Below are 22,568 nucleotides of genomic sequence, written 5' to 3'. Positions count from 1 at the left end.
GTAAGGCTGACATAATTCCTGTATATTTGCATTTCTCTACTTCTTTGTAATGGACATAAAAATGTTTTTTATACACTAGTGTCTCTTTTTACAAGACGTCTACGTAGAATTCCCTTTGATGATTATATCAGTATGTGGACGAAGATTGCCACCACCAACCCTGAAGTTCTGATGAGTAGAGAATGTAAGTGTCTGTACTGATAATACAGAAAGCCTGTTAATACAGTGAAAAAGTGTCGCTCCCCTCCAGATATTTGTCACACATTAATGTTTCAGTTCATCAAACAAATTTAGGGAAAGCATCTGGATGAATACACAATTTATTAATTTCATTTTTGAAAAATACTGTGTTAAGTGAAAGAATTTATTAGGATTTATTTTATTTCCTTTCCTTTGATGTCATTCTGATACCCACACTCCAGTCTAGTAGGTGGTGGTAATGCGCCTTTTACATGAGTTACCAACCGCCATTAAACCTGAAAGAAGAAGAAGTGAAGTAGACCAAAAGATCCTCAAAAGCTAGCCATCATGTCGAGATTTAGAAACAAATGATAGATAAAGTAATTGAGATCTATCATTCTGGAAAAGGCTATAAAGCCATTTCTGAAGCTTTGGGACTTAAGTGAACCACAACGAAGCAATTATACAAAAATGGCGAAAACATGGAACAGTGTAGAACCTTTCCAGGATTGGCTTCAGTTAAGGTCAGTGTCCATGACTCCATCATAAGAAAGATACTGGGCAAAAATGGCCTGCATGGCAGAGTTGAGCAAACCACTGATGAGCAAAAAGAACATAAAGGCTTGTCTCAATTTTGCCAGAAAACATCTTGATGATCCCCAAGACTTTTGGGAAAATACTCTGTGGACTGAAGAGATAAAAGTTTAACTTTTTGAAAGGTGTGTGTCCCATTATGTCTGACGTAAAAGTAAAACAAAATTTTAGAAAAAGAACATCATACCAACAGTAAAATATGGTGGTGGTATTGTGATGGTCTGGGCTGTTTTGCTGCTTCAGGACCTGGAAGACTTGCTTTGATAAATGGAACCATGAATTCTGCTGTCTACCAAAAAATCCTGAAGGTGAATATTCGGCTATCTGTTCGTGACCTCAAGCTGAAGTGAATTCTGCAGCAGGACAATGGTCCAAAACACACCAGCAAGTCCATTACTGAATGGCTGAAGAAAAACAAAATGAAGACTTTGGGGTGGCCTAGTCAAAGTCCTGACCAGAATCCTATTGAGATGCTGTGACATAACCTTAAAAAGGCGGATCATGCTTGAAAACCCTCCAATGTGGCAGAATTACAACAATTGATGAGTGGACCAAAATTCCTCCACAGCGCTGTAACTGACTCACTGCAAGTTTTCGCAAATGCTTGATGCAGTTGTTGCTGCTAAGGGTCACCCAAACAGTTATTAGGTTTAGGGGGCAAACACTTTTTCACATAGGGCCATGTAGTTCTGGATTTTGTTTTCCCTTAATAATAAAAACATTCATTTAAAAACCGCATGTTGTGTTCACTTGTGTTATCTTTGACTAATATTTAAATGTGTTTAGTTTGGTGATCTGAAACATTAAAGTGTGACAAATATCCAAAAACACTTTTTCACACCACTGTATATTAACACATAATATTAGCAAATGTAATGTCCAGCTAAAGCGTTGACAAGTGGTTGGTCTACCCAACCTTATTGTAAATTTCACAGTAGCCCTTGATGAACTCGCATACACACAGAGGTTTGCAGACTCTTACAGGTCATCCGTCAGTGAACCATGCGATCGTATTCAATCAGAAAACAACTGTAACAAGTAAGTTATGTATAATTAATTCCAATTAAATAGCCTCAAACATAAACTAGTTCCATAGAAATGTATGGACTTCTCAATATTGCAAACCCTCTTGTACCCATCCATCAATTCAATACTATACACAACTTTCATAATGTGTAGGGTCACAGGGAGTACAGGAACCTAACCATGCATATCTCAGGCCATACAGTATGCATGTGGACAGTCCCATCACAGATCCTCTCATACTGTTTTGCTTAAATACATTAGCATAGTCTATAATGGTTCCACAATGTCATTCAATAAATATAATGGACTACAATTTTATAGGCGTCTACAAAAACAAAACTCTCTGTCATTCTAACCTTTCTATACACAGTCCTGTTCAGAAGCTAAGTAACAAAGACACCAAAAAGAAAATAAATCGGGTGGAAAAAATGAGACGGGTCTATATGCAATGCAAAGCTCCAGGTGATGTTTACTTTAGATTATTATTTATATTTAAATTTCACCTTATCTTGGTAACAGTGGCAATAATCCCTTTTTATGCTTCTCTTATTAGAATTGCTGTCACCCCAGACTCCTGCTGAGGACACAGACGAACAGGAACACTGGGAGCAAGAAATGGATGAGCTGGTGGCATGGACTCACTCCCTCTCCATGAAAGAACTGGATGACCTGTGAACTCAAACATGTATTTGGAGGCATTTATAGGATTATGCATGTAAAAAGTAATATACAAACGGTCTCTTTGTCGGCAAATGGACTAAAATGCAATAACCTAAATGATTCAATAGTAAATAATTAGATTTACTAAGCAAAATACCATATAAAAATACTTTATTTCTTTAAAGAATTAAAATTTTGCAGAAAAAGCATACAAATGCAGAAATCATTACTCTCATGGAAGCTCAAGAAGAAGCATGTTATTGAAACACTCCAGTAAAACGTACCAGATATGCTTGCTTTGAGAATCTTCTGCGAGTTACACTTACATAATTTCAACTTGATATATGATACTGTTTTTAGTGAGGGTTAAATGTTGAGTAAACCTAAATTGAATACAGTCTGTTTTCATGACAGGAGGTAGATGAAATATTATAAATGGTTTGAAAAGAAAATAGCATTTAACATACAAAGCATTAGTCTTTCATTATAAAACATGGCTTTAGCTAGACAGTCCTGGATGCTGTTGGTCAAATAACTGTTTCAGCTGTGTAAAATACACTGACTACTAACCATCTACTAACCTTAACATTTATACATTTACATGTCAGAGTTTATCAACAGTTTATAAAAGCAATAATGGACACAGGCCATGCCATATTGTAAAAATACTATTGGTCAAATTTTAAGGGTCTGCATTCATATTTTATCCACATTATAGAAAATGTGTAAATTCATCAAAACTATGTAATAACATAATTTGAGTTATGGGATTTCTGTCTGTGATCTGCAGAAAAGTACTTTTGGCATTTTCTCAAGCAGCTTTTCAATGCATCACCCTATAAACCCATTCACACAGCATTTTGATCCTAGAAAATTTTGTTAAAATTGGCCGAAAGAGAGCCTTCAGTAGGTACGTTTACATTCAACCAAATAATCCGTTTGTAATCGTATTGATTACAAATCGTATTATGACTCCAACCCAGCTTTGTACATTTATCCAGAGATAAAGCTTGAACTCGACGAAAGAGATGCTGTGCGCTGAGTGGCGTTGCCAAGTCCTCTGCTTTTTTAGTTCAGATTTGGCTACTTTAAACTGTCTCTGTGGGTTGTTTTTTTCATGCGGATTAAAGATAAAAGGATTTTGTTCATTAGTTATTGTTATATGGACTGTGAATATTCATTTGGATGCTTCAGAGCTAGTTTTGAATGTCCATTGGGATGGTTGCAACCCTGGCTGTGTGCTTGCGCAGACGCTCAGTTTGAATTATATAGAATGTACATGTAAATGAACATTTTAATCAGATTGCAATGTTTAGGGTGCATGTAAACTGTATTGTCATAATCTTCAATCGTATAAAATTCAGTCGGATTGACAAAAATTTGTGCATGTAAACACAGCCAATAAGAACAAAAACACGTCTTTATGGATTGGTGTGAATTAACGCACAGATTACGTAAATTCATTGGCAGTGTGAACCAAAATGAAACGATTCCCGAACAAATCCCGTACTTATTTTACATAATCTGTGTGTGAAAAGGGCGTATGATGCTTTATTGAAGGAGTTTGCATCTGATCCGAAAGTTTTGACCAATAGTCTATAGTTGCATTGTTGAGCTGTCAATAATGGTAGATATTGAACTTTATATAATTAACATGCATTAATCATATAATGACAAGTGTTATATTCCACAAATCTACGATATCATAAATCTATTTTTAGCATGACTTTGGATAGCGATTTGCAAGGCTAGATGTTTTCTCTCGAGAGGAGAAACTCAAACTCTTTAATCAAACCCTTGAAGTCCACTCTCTCTTCTGGGGCATAACTCCAGCACCTGCGCATCTGGGTGTACACCTGCAATCAGAGACAGCACATCTGTTAAACACCACCATTTAAACCACAATTCTTTTAATGCGATGTGGTACAGTTGTCCGTTTTGTGTCTGTACCTCCCGATTCTATTTAACGCAACAATTGTGTCATTGACTTAATTACAGCGTTTAATCTTTAATATCGCTGTAGGTAAAGATGTTTAACTGTACACATTTAAATTAAGTAGGAGTGCGTGGGGCAAAAACTGACGCAGTGTTGGTTGTAACACGGACTGTTAACATTGTTGCACAAGGTTGAGCGTTTTGATTTTTTCGTTTTTTTTTCATGCTGCCAAAAGATGATCTCCCGCAAATTTATGGAAATTTATAATGTTTTTCCAGAGAGTTATTGATGAAGGAGTGTTTTGGTGGCATGTAAGTACATTTTTTCATCATATGTTTTTTTTTCGGTTTCCAAGTTGGGTGTGTAAGATACCAAATCCAATGCTATGTCATATTAATCAGTGTCTTGTTGACTAAAACATATCCTCGTTTTGAAATATGTCTGCAGCTCTTAGGAACTTTTTTGGTGGGCTTGAAAATATTTTGACCCTGTGGGGTTAATTGTAACGCTGTGTTACAACTAACCCCTCAGCACTTACGATATGAAAAACGCTAACATTATTCTTGCCGTTGTTTTAAATAGGTTACACACGAATGATTGCTGTCAAAAATCGTATGTCAAATGTATTTTTGTTCATATCTTTAATATTGATTGATTAAGGTCACGTCAAAGATTGAAATCATAATGAAATGAATGGCTAAAATCAGACATGATGCTCATTATCTCAGAATTTGATTTTGAGACTTCAGTATGGTTATTACAGACTGGGACACATATAAAAAAAATTTTTGTCATAATTGTGCTGCTTTTTCTCACATATTTAGACATTTGTTTCCATTAATAATTGAACTATTGTTAGAAAAGGGCTGGATGAATGAATACAGTGTGGATACCTGTCTATTATAGACAGATATTTAAACAATATCCACTTCAAGTTTATAGACAAAATAGTATTGAAATATTTGCCTGCAAACTTAATTTTTAGCAAGTGTTACAACTAACCCCCTGCCTGTTACAATTAACCCCACCTATGGAAATGTTAAGTTGTAACGTTTGCACTTCTGTCATGTTTGGTGTAATTGTCCAAGAATGGTAAGTACTAGAAACAAACTTCAAATGTTCATTTGTAGCAAATATGTGTGTGTGTTGCTTGTGTAAAAATATATAATTAATCAAACTCAAATATTTTTTGAATGATTGAGCCAAAACCAAAAAGCATTAGGTTGTGCCCGCTCTCCCGTACATTATTATACGAACACAGTTACACAGTAGCAGAACTTACCATATCAGGGCAGGACGGGGGACACGGCATCCTTCGTCCGTCCTCAAGGGCCTTCACTATTCTGGCCATGGTCATCTGCCCATGAGAGCGGCCAATCATCTGCATAAATATCTGTCAGAGAGAAAGACAGATTTGGCATAAAAATAATCAAAAGTGAAATGTTTCAATAAACATGTATTCAATAAACATTACTGAGCTTTATTAAAGTTTCTTACCTGGGGAGGGCTGCTCTCGCGGTCACAATAGGTCATAAGCTCATATAACGCCACTCCAAATGACCAGACATCAGACGCCTTATAGAACTTTCGATTAATCAGACATTCAGGAGCGTACCTACACAGATCATACAACCAGTGTTAAGCTGGCCCTTCGTTTGACCTTATTGTGGTACAGCTTTGCCATCCATATTATTTCATCCATACTGAAACCTTCGAGTATCAAGTTGCTCAGTACCTTTTTTACTCCTGGTAACTGAATTGCAACTGAAGCCTACATTTATGTTACAGTGCGTTTTAAAGTAAAAAAATTGTTCTTATAAAACATAATTTGGCCTCTAATGCATTAAGTAAAGCCATGGAACACCAAAGTGCATCACGTTTGTGCCATAAAGCATCAAATTTTGGAAGAAATAAATGACCCTTTACCAGTACACTGGACTGTCCTGTTCCTCGGTCACAGTGTAATAGTCCTTATCATCTTTGATGCTCTTAGTCAGACCGAAGTCTCCGATCTTCACCTGAGACTCATTCTCTACTAACACGTTTCTTGCTGCCAGGTCCCTGTGGATGTAGTTCTGAGATCCCAGGTAGTCCATCCCCTGATAAACAGCAGAAAATAAAAGGGTATATTTTTATGCCTGTCTGCTTAAATTATGGTATTGAAAAACTTAAGAGGGTTAATAAAGTAAAGCAGCTGTTGTATCGACTATATCACCTGACATATTTGGAGAGCATAAAGCAGCAGTCTCTTCTGGTTGATGCTGGCTTTGTTGCGGGGCAGGTAATCTTTCAGACTTCCAGCAGGCAAATACTCCATAATGAGCTTGATGTTCATTCCTCCTGAATGACACACATTTTGTTAGGAAATAAGGGTCTGTGTGTATACAACCGTGGTATATATACAATCTTACAGTACAAGGCTGCACTACGGGGGTGTGTACACCAAAGCGCATCTGAAAATGCCAGGTGGACGGCAACTATGGGCGCTTGCCAGTGTTTTTCCAGATAAGCGCTTTGGTTGACACTGCACCGGTTGGTTGTTGGATATTTGTTGCGCCTCTCCTCCACTGTGATTGGGCGGTTGATTGAAAAGTGACATTGACAAGCTTTAACCCAAAGTTTAACCATTTGCTGAGCGTGGAAAAATTCCGCCAGCTGCTGCCGTTTTTGAAAAGTGTGGCGCTTCCATTGGTAACTAGTGAAAACATATACTGGCCACAGACGAAAATGCCTTGGTGTACACGCCCCCTAAGTGTACGTTCATGACTCACCCTCTTCGCTGCAGATGCCTTTGTATTTGACAATGTTTGGATGGAACAGGTTTCTGATTGTGTTGATCTCTCGCCTAAGATTGCTGTTCTCATTCTCTGATTTCAGGGATTTGACTGCTACCAGCTCACCCGTCTGATCTCCATTAGGATCGTACAAACACAGCTCCACCATTCCAAAGTTACCCTGCGTAAAATTAAAGGATCGGTTTCAAGTGTTTAAAGCCATCTAGACTGCAGCATTCATACAGTGTGTGACGATCGCTGCACCAGTACCTCTCCAAGTTTTCGGATTTTCTTGAGGAATCTTCTCTTGAAATCTGCAGGATCAGTCTCCTGTGGAGGAATTACTCCAGATATAATAGGTTCTGTAGGTTCTGTTGGTCAAATGTAAAGAATTGGGTTAAATGGACATCCGAGAGTAGTAAATCGTAAATATTTGACAAAATACGTATACATTGCATTCATATGAAGAAATCTTGCAGAAGTCTTTAAATAGGAAAAACATGGAAGTGTTTGGTGGCTTCTAAATCCATCCCTGTTTGGATCCTAAGGAATGAATGGGGCTAGGCTAAATGCTAACACATTCACGACTTGCTGTACAAAGATTAAGTGCACACACTGAAAAAAGATAGCTATGTATTCATTTGTCTAAGTTGAGGTAAGAACATAGTAAAATATTGAAAAACAGAGGTGTTTTTCTTTAATGGTCATAAAAATAATAAAAAGTCTATTTTTTTTGGTTTTTAGCAAAATGAATCACAGTTAAAGTTAAAACTAGTATTACACACCCTGCTCGCGCTGTTCTTTAATGCGGTCGAGCTCTCTCACTATGGCTCTGAAGAATGGTCTCTTCATAGGGTCATAGTTCATACACTGAGAGATCAAATCTGCCAGTTCACTGATGCTGGGAGTGACCAGTATGCCCCGTACCTCGTAAAATCTCTCTTTCTAAACACACAAAAAAAGCATTTTATTAAAATGACCTTTAAAGACTCCGCTACAGCTTTCAATTTTAATAAACGACATAGTGGAGCAGAAATGGAAGGGTGAATCACCTCTGATAGTTTCTTGTCACGCAGTGGCAGCTCTCCATTGTAGCAGATCTCCCATAGTGTGGTTCCAAAGCCCCATTTGTCTGCTGCAATGCTCAGTGACTTGGAGTTGTTAACACACTCCGGGGCAATCCAGGGAATCCTGTCAATACACTCTATCCACAGAAACGTGATGAGCGTAAGTAGTGAAAAAACGTATTATAAATTCACCTTTATTGAAAATTATAAGTGCAAAAAGAATTGAATTTATCACTGCCATTCAATTTAATGCATTAAAGCAACACTATGTAGTTTTTTTCCTTTAAATAATGTCTCTAAAATTATTTCAGTGATAGAACAACTTTTAACTGGACAAATTGTACTGTTGCTGCAACCTGAGCAGCCTCCTAGCTGCTACAAGCACACTCTGAAAGTGGCGGTGGAGGGTAGAGCACACAGCCCCGCCCCTCCCCCTGCCTGCAGAAGAGTGTCTGATACCAGGCACTGTTGCGCTTTTCAACCACATAGGGGAGCTGTGAGTCATTGGAACATGGAAACTACATAGTGTTGCTTTAAATTTACTAAATTAAATTTAGTAATACACTAAAAAAAATCAAATGTGTTGTGTTTATGTCATGATGTCATTGTAAAAATCCAGCAGATCCTGATTGGCAAACTAAAATTCTTGCATTGCAAAAGACCTAACAACACCCTTAAGCTGTGACTGCACGGAAGTGCTCTTCCTTCATACAATATAGTTCTCACTTTTTATCCGCTTTAAAAATCGCCATGTTTTATTTGTCCCACCATACTAACTTGTGTAACTACTCATGTAACAGTCTTTAAATAGGGAAAACATGGAAGTGTTTGGTGGCTTCTAAATTCATCCTTGTTGGATCCTAAGGAATGAATGGGGCTATGCTAAATGCTAACACATTCACGACGCGCTATACAAAGACTAAGTGCACGCATTGAAAAAAGAGAGGGATGTATTAATTCTTCTAAGTTGAGGTAAGAACATAGTAAAATATTGAAAAACTGTGGTGTTTTCCTTTAAAGTCCCCCTATAGCTGATAACAGATGAGTGTATGTGTTTTACCTGCTCTGTTGAGTACAGTGGTTGGCACTCCAGGATCACTTAGTTTAATGTAGGGACCTCCCTGTTCTTCCAGACCATCCCGCTTCAACAGAACATTTTTGGCGCAGACATAGCCATGTGTGAGCTTTTTGTCCTCCTGAATATCACATAATAAGACAGTAACAGCACAAATGTTATTACACCCAAACATCTTTTGGATTTGTAGCTAAAGCAGACCTTTAAAATCCACACTCACAGAAAAATTTATAGTTTTTGAAGAATTAAATAAAGTTCAGTTAAGTTGAATCCCATCTTCATAAAAGACCTTCATGTGAAAAAATGTGAAGTTGAAAAGCTGGCATTCAACCTTAAATGTCTTACCAAATAACTTAGGACACTGGCAAGTTGCTCTGCAACTTGAAATTTCCAATAGGGTGTGAGGTCCGAGCGATGATTTCTCATAAAGAGATCCAAAGGGCCGTGCTGAATGAACTCTTCCACCATTATAACTTAAGAAAACAAAACATGAGTAATTATAACTTCAGCCCCTTTTTACACGTTTGTCAAAAATGAATATGTTCTCACCCTAAAACTCTGAATCTCTGTTTCTACTTTATGTTGAAATTGCACAGAAATGTACTAAAATCACATAACTAAGCATCTTAGTAACCACAAATAGCAACACCCTGGCAACCACCCACCCTATTATTAAAGCAAGGGCAAATATCATTTACATGCTCAACAGGTAGAAAATACACTAACTGTGATACTCATGCACAAACTATGCTAAATAGAAATATTTAACTAAATATTCTGATATGTAAATGAGTATTTTTGGTGGAGCGGGCACACTTACTGTCCATGCTGTTCATGCATATTCCATACATTACAACCATGTGTTTATGGGATATCTGTCGCATTGTGCTCACTGTGTCCAGAAAGGCCTAAAAGATGTAAAGCACTATTTGTGACAGCTGTAACATGTATACAGTCATGTACAGGGGTACTATAAGTGGAGCTGTCACTCACAGAAATGTCCTTGTGTCCTGCCCCCAGCACCTTTAAAACCACATCGACTTCCTCGTAATCTGAAAACCCTTCATCATCATTCTTTAACTTCAGTTTCCCAGCATAGATGTTAGTACGAGTGCCCTGGCCCAGGTGTGTCTCCTGTATTACAAACATCAGCATCAATAACACAGATCTTTATGTTCTATAATCTAAATAAAATTGGTCTTGTTGTATTAGTTATGGATGTACAGCACCAGGAAAAAACTTTGAAGTATAAGGAAATGTGCTGGTTTACCAGTAGGCAACCTAACAGGTTTAACTTTGATCATGCAAATGAGCAGACAGTTTTCAAACCTGAATGATGTCCTCTTTGAGAATCCTATGGAAGACGAGATTGTTGAAGAAAGAAGGTGGTGATACGGAGTCCTGACTGGTTGTCATGATGAGATTTGAAAGCTCTAGAAAAGAAAAAAAAATATTACTCATGCTTCTACCAACTTTTAAAAGGATTATTTGAAGTGCAAACATACAGGGCCACATCATTTCATTAATTTAGGTCCCCTGATTGCATTTAACCATTCTGGTCAAAGGTTCACACTCGCACACTAGGCCTTTGTTTACAATCCTCTAATTTTTTACAAAAAATTTATTCTGATAAATTAGTCTCCCCCAGGGGTTTTCTAACTCTATGATATCAGGTACCCTCACATGAAACCTCTCAACTCATTTTACATTTTTTTTTATTTAAGAGTAGGGGTGCGTGTGGCAAAAACTAACGCGGGGTTAGTTGTAACACAAACTGTTTACATTGTTGCACAAGGTTGAGCGTTTTGATTTTCTGCTACGCTGCCAAAAGATGATCTCCCGCAAATTATTGTAAATGTATAATGTTTTCCCAGAGAGTTTTGATGAAGGAGTGTTTTGGTGGCATGTAAGTAAATTTTTTCATCATAAGTGTTTTTCGTTTTTTTTTCAGTTGGGTGTGTAAGATACCAAATCCAATGCTATGTCACATTAATCAGTGTCTTGTTGACTAAAACATATCCTCGTTTTGAAATATGTCTGCAGCTCTTAGCAACTTTTTTGGTGGGCTTGAAAATATTTTACCCACAGAGGGGTTAATTGTAACGCTGTGTTACAACTAACCCCTCAGCACTTACGACATGAAAACTGCTAACGTTAGCGTAATTCTTGCCGTTGTTTAAAATAGGCTTCACACAAATAATTGCTGGCTACCAACAAAATAAATGTGTCTGTCTTATCAAAAATCATGTGTCACATGTATTTTTGTTCATATCTTTAATATTGATTGAATAAGGTCACGTCAAAGATTGAAATCATAATGAAATGAATGGCTAAAATCAGACTTTGATGCTCATTATCTCACAATTTGATTTTGAGACTTTAGTATGGTTATTACAGACTGGGTCACATATAAAAAAAAATTTTTGTCATAATTGTGCTGTTTTCTCACATATTTATACATTTGTATCCATTTATAATTGAACTATTGTTAGAAAAGGGCTGGATGAATGAATACAGTGTGGATACCCGTCTATTATAGACAGATATATAAACAATTTCCACTTCAAGTATGAAGACAAAATAGTATTGAAATATTTGCCTGCAAACTTAATTTTTGGCAAGTGTTACAACTAACCCCCTGTCTGTTACAATTAACCCCACCAATGGGGTAAGTTGTAACGTTTGCACTTCTGTCACATTTGGTGTAATTGTCCAAGAATGGTAAGTACTAGAAACAAACTTCAAATGTTTATTTATAGCAGAGATGTGTGTGTTGCTTGTGTAAAAATATATAATTAATCAAACTCAAGTTTTTTTGAATGATTGAGCCAAAACCAAAAAGCATTAGGTTGTGCCAAGCTCAGCATCTCAGTGCTAATGGTAATCTCTAAATCCAGTACCTCTCGGTTGGGGTGGGCATCCGCGATCAAGTTTCAGGCTGGTGTGTTCTGTTGTGAGACACTGTCCGGACAGGTGGTCCGTCAGCTCTCTCAAAGTGGGCTTCTGTACATTTGTCCCGGTCAAGAGGAAGCCCCCTGAGCTCACTTTTATCTGAAAGTTCTTGAAGGTTTTGGTAATGCCGCTATGACAATCCTTTTGGGATACATTGTTATAATTTGATTATTATTTGATTCAGTACTTTAGTTATCCATTATACATACAGTCCCAAAAATTAATTGTTTTAATATACCGTATAGCTTATTAAATCAGTCCTGGGACTGATTTAAATGTGTTATATAAATAAAAAGAACTAGAACTAGAACTAAATACATTTTTAGACCACCGTCTAAAGTATATTTGTACCTCTTTGCATATGACCGTCATGAGAATATTATCATAGTCTTGACCGCTCCAGCGTAGCAGGTACATTCCCTCTTCATAACCTTCCTGTTTAAGCTTGTGGATTGTATATTCAGAACTGAGAAAACAACATACAATCATTTCATGACAGTCTGTCATTTAATTGATTATTTTTAATAAACCATGCTGAGAACGGACTAACTTTATTGGTCCATGGCAGCCCTCTTGAACGTTCATTTCCAATGAGACTGGTGCCACGTCCCTGCACAGAAAATGATGTGCATCTACTCTCAACCTGAAGTATCCATCTACAAGACTGGTAAAAGACAAAGCCTCTTCATGGGAAGCTAAGTGTAACTCCTGTAAAAATTGAGATAACAGAACAGCGTTCACATTGGAAAGCATTGACACAAACCGAAACTGATATTTTGTGCATTTCACAACAAAACTCACCATCTTTCTGTCATCCTGTCTGTAAACTGTGACCAAAGAGCATTTGATGACAATGTGTGTTATCTCATGAAAGTCTGAGAAAAGTGTCCATCTCTCCACTTCTGCATCACTGCTTGGTTGTTTACTCAGTTTATTGGTGTCTTTTTGACCTCTTTTTGATTTGTACTTCCACTGATCTGAAAACACCTTGAAAACAAATATGTCAAAAATGGTCATCAAACACACTAAAGCAAGTTTTGCTCAAAATTGCTAATACCGAGTGTGTCTGTCTGGGACTGTCTGTGGTAACCACACATGCAATTGGGGTAGGGATTTGGTCTAGCCACCAAAAATTGCTATAAACAATGGTAACCTCATAGCGTCCTACTTAAAACCTCTCAGAACCACTCTGCAAACCACATAACAATAATCTAGAAACCACCCACAACACCATAAAGCCCGGAGTAAAGAATGTTTTTACGTGTATGTGGATGTACGCACACTGTCGAATGCACAGCCTTGCAAAGTAGTTATATTTACTTACCACCATGTCATCCAAAATGTTGAGGTCTTTCTTTGTTCAGTCGAGAAGAAATTATGTTTTTTGAGGAAAACATTCCAGGAATTTTCTCATTTTAATGGACTTTAATGGACCCCAATACCTAACAGTTTTAATGCAGTTTAAAATTGCAGTTTCAACTGAGTTTCAGAGAACTCTAAACGATCTCCCTTATCTAGCGAAACGATTGTCAGTTTTTGAATAATATGCACTTTTAAACCACAACTTCTCTTCTATCTCCGGTCCTGTGACGCACCAGCGCAAACTCACGTATTTAGGTAATCCCGTAGAAAGGTCAAGTGTTACATACTGTATATGAAACGCACATTTGCGGACCATTTGATAACAGTAAACTTACGCAAAGACATTAATTAGTATCATTCCACATACAACAATGTCGGAACAGTCCCCTTTCTTGTAAACACTGGGGTGTAGTTTTGCATAAGTCATTCGTGACCTCACCTGACGTGATGACATTTTGCATGAGGTTGCGCTGGCGCATCACAGGACCGGAGATAGACAAGGAGTTGTAGTTTAAAAATGCATATTTTTAATTTTTCTTGTCAAAAATGACAATCGTTTCACTAGATAAGACCCTTATGCCTGGTTTGGGATCATTTAGAGTCTTTTGAAACTGCAATTTTAAACTGCATTAAATCTGTTACGTGTTGGTGTCCATTAAATCCTTTAACACTGAGGTGCAGTTATTTAATTTACATTATCTTGTAATATATGAATAATATTTTTTATGAATAATCCTAGAAATAAAATCATGTGTAAAGGCTCTGAAATAGAAATGATCTATGTTGTTGTTCTGCATCTGAAATCTTCATACCTCAGTGAAGATTTTGCGCCAATGAATGCCAGTTGTTCCAGACACCAGGATCTCACTGTGAACACCGGCCTCACAGCTGGAATCTGTGAGCATTTCCTCATTCTCATATATGACCAGTGAGGAGGGCTGAAATAGCTCCTGACCAAAGTGCTTTGTTAAAGTCTCTAGAGTGGATATATATTTGATCTCCAAGTCATAAGGACAAATATTGCCGCCTTTAACTGTGTTTATGTTAAATTTCTTCAGAAATACTTTGAAGACGTTGTTGATGCGCAAGCGTGTGAAAATGTTCCTCTCGCGTATGGACTGGTACAGAGTCCTGGGAATGTAATTCTTGTACCTGAAACACAAGTTATCTGGATATAATTTTATATACAAATATCTTATTTACATACAAAACCAAATGTTATATACATGTAAATGCGTGTATTGAAATGTTTGTCTTTAAAAGTCCCGTTCTTCCTGATCCCATTTTTCAAACTTTTGTTAGTGTGTAATGATGCTGTTAGACCATAAACAATACCTGTAAAATGATAAAGCTCAAAGTTCACTCCCAGGCGATATATTATTTTTAACAGAAGTCCTCTTTCAAAGCCTACAGCGAATGGCCCGTATGGACTACAGCCCTCCACTTCCCGATTGAATGACGTCAATAGAAGAGTTTTTGACTAAACTCCGCCCACAGGAATACGTCAGTCACTGCTAAGCTAAGATGCTATCGAATCACGACACACTAAACAAGCTACACAATCGGAACTCATTACGTATTTCTTCATAGAACAAGGAAGACTTCAGCCTGTTTTTAGGACAGTGAAAGCAGCGGTATAGAGACAAGTAAATTGTGTGAAAAATACCACTTTTTTTTAAACGTGAAACATGAACACATGCTATTTTGCGCACTTTAAACACAATAAAAGCTTCAAAAACACAGGAAGAATGGGACCTTTAACTACAGCCAGGAGTCTGATCATCGTAAGTGAACCCAACATAAAACATTGACATGAAAAAGTCAGTTCTTGATTTTTATATATAAATGAAATTTTTTAACACAAGAATAGTTTGTAACAGTTCTTAAAGGTATGGTTCACCCAAAAATTTAAATTTTCTCATCATTTACTCACTTTCATGTTGTTACAAACCGGTATTAATTTATTTGTTGAACTGATGAACACAAAGGAAGATATTTTGAGGAAAGTTTGTAACCAAACCGTTCCTGAGCCCCATTCACTTCCATAGTATTCTTTTTTCCTACTGTAAAAGTGAATGGGCTCATGATCAGTTTGGTCACGAACATTCCTCAAAATATCTTCCTTCATGTTCATCTGAACAAATAATTAAAATATACAGGTTTGTAACAACATGAGAATGAGAAAATAATGACAAAATTTTCATTTTTGGGTGAACTATCCCTTTAACATTTTATAAACTAAAAAAATAACCTGAAATGTGCTCTTACTCAAAATCTTTGGGTAGTTCACAGATGGAAAGATTTCTTTCAATGCCATTATGTGAAATGGCCATTACAGCCATACCCAAACACTCATTCTCTATCTGCTGGGCATCGTTCTCATCCTGAGCATCCCGCAGCGGTGCCAGACCACTCTGAAAGTCATGCTGACCCTGTAATAGGTAAAAAAAACTTTCACAGCCTGACTTAAAATCAAAATTCCTATAAAGGAAATGCAAACGGGAATCTCAGTGACTGCACAAATAGGCATGGGTATACCGAGGTTTTAAACAAGCTTTCAAAACCACTAAAATATTCTGTAATACCGTCTCCAAGGTATGAGCGGTGTTTATACAAAATTCATTAAATCATGTGATTGATTTGATGTTGACATTTAATATACATTACGAAAATATTATATATTTTTAAAGCATATTATATTTTAAAGGCTTTATTTTTACCTAGGATTTGAAAATTACATATTTTAGTGTTGCAATTCCGCAACACTGTGAAACCGTGGTATTTTTGCTAAAGGTTATCATACAGTCAGAATCTTATACCGGCCCATGTCTATGCACAAAGCAACTGTCATTATAATGTTTTTTCTGTGTTTAATGTACATTTACACATTTCAAAGCGACCTACAGTGCATTACAAGATAAATAATCCCATGACCTTTAATGCTGCTGACACAATCCCTGAAAATCCAGTTTTTGAGAACATATTGTGATATTCATGGCACTGTACCTGTGCGTAGAGGTACTTGAGCGACGCTTCATCCAGAACAGCTGTGCCTGTGGATCCTGCTGCATTTTTGAGGCTATGTCTGAATACTGGAGGAGAAGTCTTGCTGTTCCCATGCCAGTTTGTGAAGTAAAACCTGTCGCACAAATATCATTAAATATTGATTAAATGAATCCCTTAATAAAATAATTTGCACATTATACATTTTTTAAACACAGATTTTGATTAATCATTATTTATTATTATTTTAGGTGATGGTTAATAGTAATTACTATATAATTTATCACACATAAAACTGGATACAGTATCACTTTTAATTGCCTTACTACTGTAGCACACTTACATAATAGATACAATTTATTTAAATGTATTTATTTTTTATAATGCATATCAGCACCAAAGGCTTTTTTATGACAAACTAAGAGTATCCTGATGGTTATAAAATTTCATGTGTATTCCTTACAGCAATAAAGCTACAGATTGGTTAAGTTCATTTATAAATAGTGCCAATTATCTGCTCATGTTAATCCTCTTGTAATAACAAACTGTAAAGCCAAAGTCCTGTTTTCCTTACCTCATGCGATAGAACAGCTTTAGTCTTGTTGAATTGTCAATGTTAAAGGAGTAATTGGGTGGATACCAGATCTTGGTATATTCATTATAGAGAGCAAACAAACTGCTACACAGTGGAGATATACCTGTAATTATAGAAAAATTGTTTACTTGTATGTGACACTGCATGTGAAATCTAAACTAAAGTCAATGTTAATTTATATATATATATATATATATATATATATATATATAGCCTGCAATAATGACCTCTTCTATAACATTCATTGCGAAATTACAGACAAACTTACTCAGTTTTTTGGCCGCCTCAACACACAGTTCCTCTGCTGTGAAACTTTCTTCAAGGTGAATGATCGGATGTTTGTCTGGTAGGTAAAAATGTATCTCGAGCCCCTGTAATATATCTGATGCCATGATTGGTTGTTTCTTCTTTCTTAGCACTTTATTGATGAAGTTCCGGCGAAATTCCATCCCAACAGTTTCCTAAGGATTAAAGAACAACTTAGTAAGTGATTTCGTAACCAAACTAGTGAAACCAAACGCAAAAATGCAAAAATAATGATAGCTTCCTAGACGGTTTCCCAAGCAGTCCCTGGCTGTGGCTTAAATGCCCCCATGCATACCCTCATACAATAGCTTACACATAAAGTATTATTAATAACCATTTATAAGTAGTAATCAGTATTAGACATGTTCATATCTTATATAGCTGGCAATATAGCATACAAGACGTATTTTAATACACAAAATAAACACTTAAAACACCAGTAAGTACTGTTCTTAAGTAATTAGCTTTGCTAAAAAATCTACATTTACATTATCTGGGCCACTTCAAAACAGCATACTGCTAATTCATATCTCACTGACTTGATGTCTGACTAGATCTGTATTCAGATCAGTATCCTGAAATGAAAACAAAGAAACTTCCCTGTGCTTACTGTCATTACAACTGTCATAAACATGACTTTATTAATTCACTTATATATTGAATTTAAATGTGTAATAAATTAATAATAAATATATACTAGTTTATCATATAACACGAATGAAAACTCAACAGGTTTTATAACTTTTATCTTTGTTAAAACACACTGAAGTATGTTGAAACCTCTGGTGTCCTGCCAAAACGGAAGTTTATAGTTGAGCTTAAATCACAACTAACACTTTCTATATAGAGTATATATTTAAACAGCTACATCTAGTGTACTACCTCAGGGGTCTACCTTATAGAAAAAGTACGAATTATTTGTAATTTACCGTATAAAGTGAATGTCTGCCGTCTTGTCATCTGATCCATTTCACTCGATTCGCTTCTGGGGAAATTGATGCGGAGATTCTAGTAAATTACGTGACACATACGATGATTCTGATTGGCTGTTTGATGCTGCGTCATATGCATGCAGCACTGCGCAAGTCCCGCGACAGCTGATACTCTGATGTCATACGCTGATATGGCTGCGCATCACAGCATGAAGTCGAGTGGTTTAACCCTTTAATCAACAGATATTTTGTCACACTGTATCACTGACAATAGCTTGGCACTTTTAGCCCTTTAAGGCTAGGGCTTTACGTCATTTTTGAGTCAAACATAAACATACACAAACGTAGACTGGTATTCTGCTTCTACCATAACCATAGAATATCTATATATGATATTTGTAGTAAAACCATAGTAGCCACAAATTTACTATGGTCTTACTACAATGACCATAGTTTAACCAAATGTGTAGTAAAACTATGATAATACAAATGGACTACTATTTTTAATATTATTAATAATAATACTATACTTGTCTAGACAGCTGTAGATCTCTGTATTCTCGACCTGCACAAAAAGTTTTCTCAGGGTTGGTCTGCTCCTTTAAGGCTGTATCGGGAGTTTTGAGGAGGAAATAGGAAGTTAGTTCCCTTAACATTTAACACAAAGACATAAACAAAAGGCGATTGTTAGTGATGGCAGGAATAAAAGGTAAAATATTGTAGCATTTCTGTTTAGATCATTTTAATCTCTAGCAATTTTCAAACAACGGCACAGTCTTTTCAAAAGTGCGTATGTTTTTGCCGTAAATAAAAGCCCTGTAAACTTTGCTGACCGATAACGTATCGCTGCTTTTTATCTACGTCAAAAAAAAGTGTTGTTGCAAATGGCGCAGTTCGATTATCTTAATTTGACGGTGTTTATAAAGTGTCATAGCAAAAATAAGTTATCAACAGGGATGTACGCTTAAAAGTGTTATTTGTAGATTATATCATTACAGTCGGCATCGACTCAAAACCAAAACAATGGGAAATAAAACACCCAATCGCCACGTAACTGCATATAAAATGACAAAATGTGTTTATTTAGTTAGCATACTATAGATATAGGCATCTGTAGTTAATGTATATCCGCAAGAGGGCAGCGAAGTCACGCTTTCGAACACAAAAGCCATTTCTCAAAGCTGATGCTGCTTTGTTTCAGGTCTTGTTGCGTTATCCTTTAGTGGAGCACTTGGACTGACATTTCTGCTTTTGGGATGTGCACTGAAAAATTTCGGGTAAGTTGATGCTTTTTGGCTATTTGAGAATGACTGATCTGAAAAGCACATTAATATAACACCATATTATTTTCTTTTCACAGAGTGTATTGGCCACTGTTTGTCCTGGTCTTTCACATTCTGTCACCTATTCCAAATTTAATAGCCAGGAGGCACGTGGATGACACTGAGTCGACCAGTGCATGCAGGGACTTGGCATACTTCTTAACAACTGGCATTGTAGTGTCAGCCTTTGGATTGCCTATTGTGCTTGCACGGAAAAGTATTGTAAGTGTAGTATTTACATCCCTTTGATGTCACTTCACTTTTTCTTTTATGATGTGCAATATTACACATACACATCTGCTACTATCTGCTGGTGTTATAGTAAAAACTTGGTTTTGGGGAAACAAACCTCTAGCTGTTTCAAAACCGATGCCTCGATTAAATTTCATTTGAAGTGCATTTAGATATCCACAAAATAAAGCATGCCCTCTAAAAGAGCTAATGGGTTTTACTCAACATCACATTGATTGAATGAAGTTGTCACTGTGAATTAACCTAATGCCTTTCGTCCTGTACAGATCCTATGGGGTGCCTGTGGCCTGGTAATGGCAGGTAATTGTGTCATTTTTCTCACAATTCTGGGCTTTTTCCTGATATTTGGAGGTGGCGATGACTTCAGCTGGGAACAGTGGTAAAACCTATCATGAGAAGGAACTACTATGACTATGTAAACTACTAAATGTGGAATTGTTTCCATAGGTTATTAATTCGATACACTATCTAGAGAACTTCTGAATTGATCATTTTGACATGACTGCTCTGTTACTCTTCATGTCTTACAGTAGATTTGCACTTTCATTCATGTTGGCTTATGCATGGCTTAATATACAATAATGTACTTAAAAATAGATAATTCTGCAGTGGCATAATGGGGTGAAAGTGGTTTCAATATTATTTTTTATCATGTTTTGACAGCAAAATTTAAAAGGAATCTCCAGAACACTTTTTGTTCACCCCAAAATCGATGAAAACATAATGAATGGGACTTTTGAAAGAAGTGTTATTTCTCATCACACTTAAAATTTTATTTGATGTATAAACTTTAAATATAAATATTAGAAATACCTAAAAGGTAAACAGAATTAGCATATTTTGACAGCCCTGTTCCAGCACCCTTTACCACTTTTTAACCCTTTAATGACTATTTCGACATAACATCGTACAAAGAGTGCTGTTTTCACACAATGAAAGCAGTGTAACCATAGCAGTATATTATTTGTTTTTATCGCTGCTCTTTGTTTTTTGCAAAGCCACTAATGTCAATTAGTATATATATATATATATATATATATATATATACATACATTAGAATATACCAGTAAGCTTTAACTTAAATGGTAAACCCTCTTAAACTATGTTTACACAAGATTACCAAAGCAGACCTCTTTCTGCTCAGCCATTCTATGTTTCATTTTCATCCACAAGTTTGCATGTGAAACTATAAAAGAAGAGGTCTAGAATGTATGCTTAATACGATCATCACCAGCCTTCATTCCTGTAATTATAGAATAGTCTATTTGTTTGTGTAGTTCCTATATTTAAAAATATTTTTATAATCATAATTCCATGTGAAACACTATTACATGATTGTTTTGCACCTTGATACACTACAGTATAGCATTTGGGATTCTGTTTCACTAGAAATTCAGGATATTTAGTTTGTAATAAATAACAGTTTTTCACCTCTGGTCTTTATATTGAAAATCCACGTAGTTTGTAGTTCGATTCACTACAATAATTTGAACAGAAATTGTATAAGGGATAACCTTGCTGTTCTTGATGTTTTCAGCACTTTCAAATGTTATATTTGATTATATGAATAAATAAAATTTTGTTTTGTCATAATTTTGTCTTTTTCAGTAAGTTTAAATATCCAGTAAATACCTTCATTCTATTATTGTTTTTAAATGTGTCATATATGTCTCACCAATGTGATTTTCAAATTGCAGATATGCATGTTGTAAGTTAGTGCAGCAGTGGCTTCTGCTGATATCAGATTTAACTGACGGAAGCGCCAACCTACCCACAACATTTAGAGGGATGTAGTTCAGGACTGAATATTATATAACTTGTTGTTCAGAAATCGCAGCTATAAAGTTTTTTTTAGAGATGTGTTCTCAGGCTGCAACAGAACATTGGAAGGAGTCACACCACAATCACGAGCTGGGTTTAGATGTGTATATACTGTAAGCATTAAGCATATGGCAGCCACAACAACAGATGTTGTACATCAGCTTCAAATCCCGTGGTGAAATGCAGGGGGTTTTGGGGTTGAGTAAAGATGTAACATGCGAATAATTAGACAAAAAAAATTTGAGGGTTTATGGATAGGATTGAACTCCTGTTTATCCCCAACAAACACCAACATTTCATACTAAAAATGAAAATGTGGCTACATTACTTGTTGGGAAGCATTATTGACATAGTCACGCTGCCTTTACAAACAGTGTTAAAAACTGATCAAATCCAACATCTGAAGAATTGTATGTTTGTTTTGACAGCATGAACAAGCATCATTTTCCAATGAGATTTTTTTCCAATTTACTCTACATTGTTAAAGTGCACCTATTTCATTGCTAAAAAAACACTGTTATTTTGTGTATTTGGTATAATGCAATGTGTTTGTGTGGTTTATGATTAAAAACACGAAACGCATGGATTTGAAAAGGTCTGTGTCCCTGATTTGCCAGCTAATCTGTGCGTTGTGATTGGCCTGAATAACTCTGACGTCAACAAGAAATGTGACGCTCCTTACCATGTTTTAAAAGATTCGGTCACAATGTA

The 22,568-nt window shown here is 36.2% G+C and overlaps 2 protein-coding genes across 2 annotated transcripts; one reads left to right on the top strand and one right to left on the bottom strand.

Annotated features, from left to right (window-relative positions):
• Nucleotides 1-2,614: 2,614 nt before the first annotated feature.
• Nucleotides 2,615-18,553, bottom strand: LOC135749970 (tyrosine-protein kinase JAK1-like). The gene is made up of 24 exons (XM_065268686.1): nt 18,460-18,553; nt 17,493-17,685; nt 17,204-17,327; nt 16,633-16,765; nt 15,895-16,058; nt 14,439-14,778; nt 13,066-13,251; nt 12,815-12,972; nt 12,616-12,730; nt 12,213-12,405; nt 10,642-10,745; nt 10,306-10,446; nt 10,133-10,220; nt 9,658-9,785; nt 9,298-9,433; nt 8,223-8,374; nt 7,956-8,115; nt 7,441-7,541; nt 7,168-7,351; nt 6,612-6,736; nt 6,323-6,495; nt 5,894-6,011; nt 5,679-5,789; nt 2,615-4,316 (listed from the first exon to the last, which is right to left on the bottom strand). The coding sequence occupies exons 2-24, from the start codon at nt 17,671-17,673 to the stop codon at nt 4,209-4,211; spliced, it is 3,423 nt and encodes a 1,140-aa protein (XP_065124758.1). The 5' UTR covers nt 17,674-17,685; nt 18,460-18,553; the 3' UTR covers nt 2,615-4,208.
• A 482-nt stretch (nt 18,554-19,035) lies between these two features.
• LOC135749965 (leptin receptor gene-related protein) lies at nt 19,036-22,451 on the top strand. The gene is made up of 4 exons (XM_065268677.2): nt 19,036-19,171; nt 19,664-19,739; nt 19,823-20,006; nt 20,303-22,451. The coding sequence occupies exons 1-4, from the start codon at nt 19,156-19,158 to the stop codon at nt 20,417-20,419; spliced, it is 393 nt and encodes a 130-aa protein (XP_065124749.1). The 5' UTR covers nt 19,036-19,155; the 3' UTR covers nt 20,420-22,451.
• The last annotated feature ends 117 nt before the right edge of the window (nt 22,452-22,568 follow it).

Source organism: Paramisgurnus dabryanus, chromosome 6 (assembly GCF_030506205.2).
Source record: "Paramisgurnus dabryanus chromosome 6, PD_genome_1.1, whole genome shotgun sequence".
NCBI classification, from domain to species: Eukaryota; Metazoa; Chordata; class Actinopteri; order Cypriniformes; family Cobitidae; genus Paramisgurnus; species Paramisgurnus dabryanus.
This window is presented reverse-complemented; position numbering and strand designations above follow the sequence as displayed.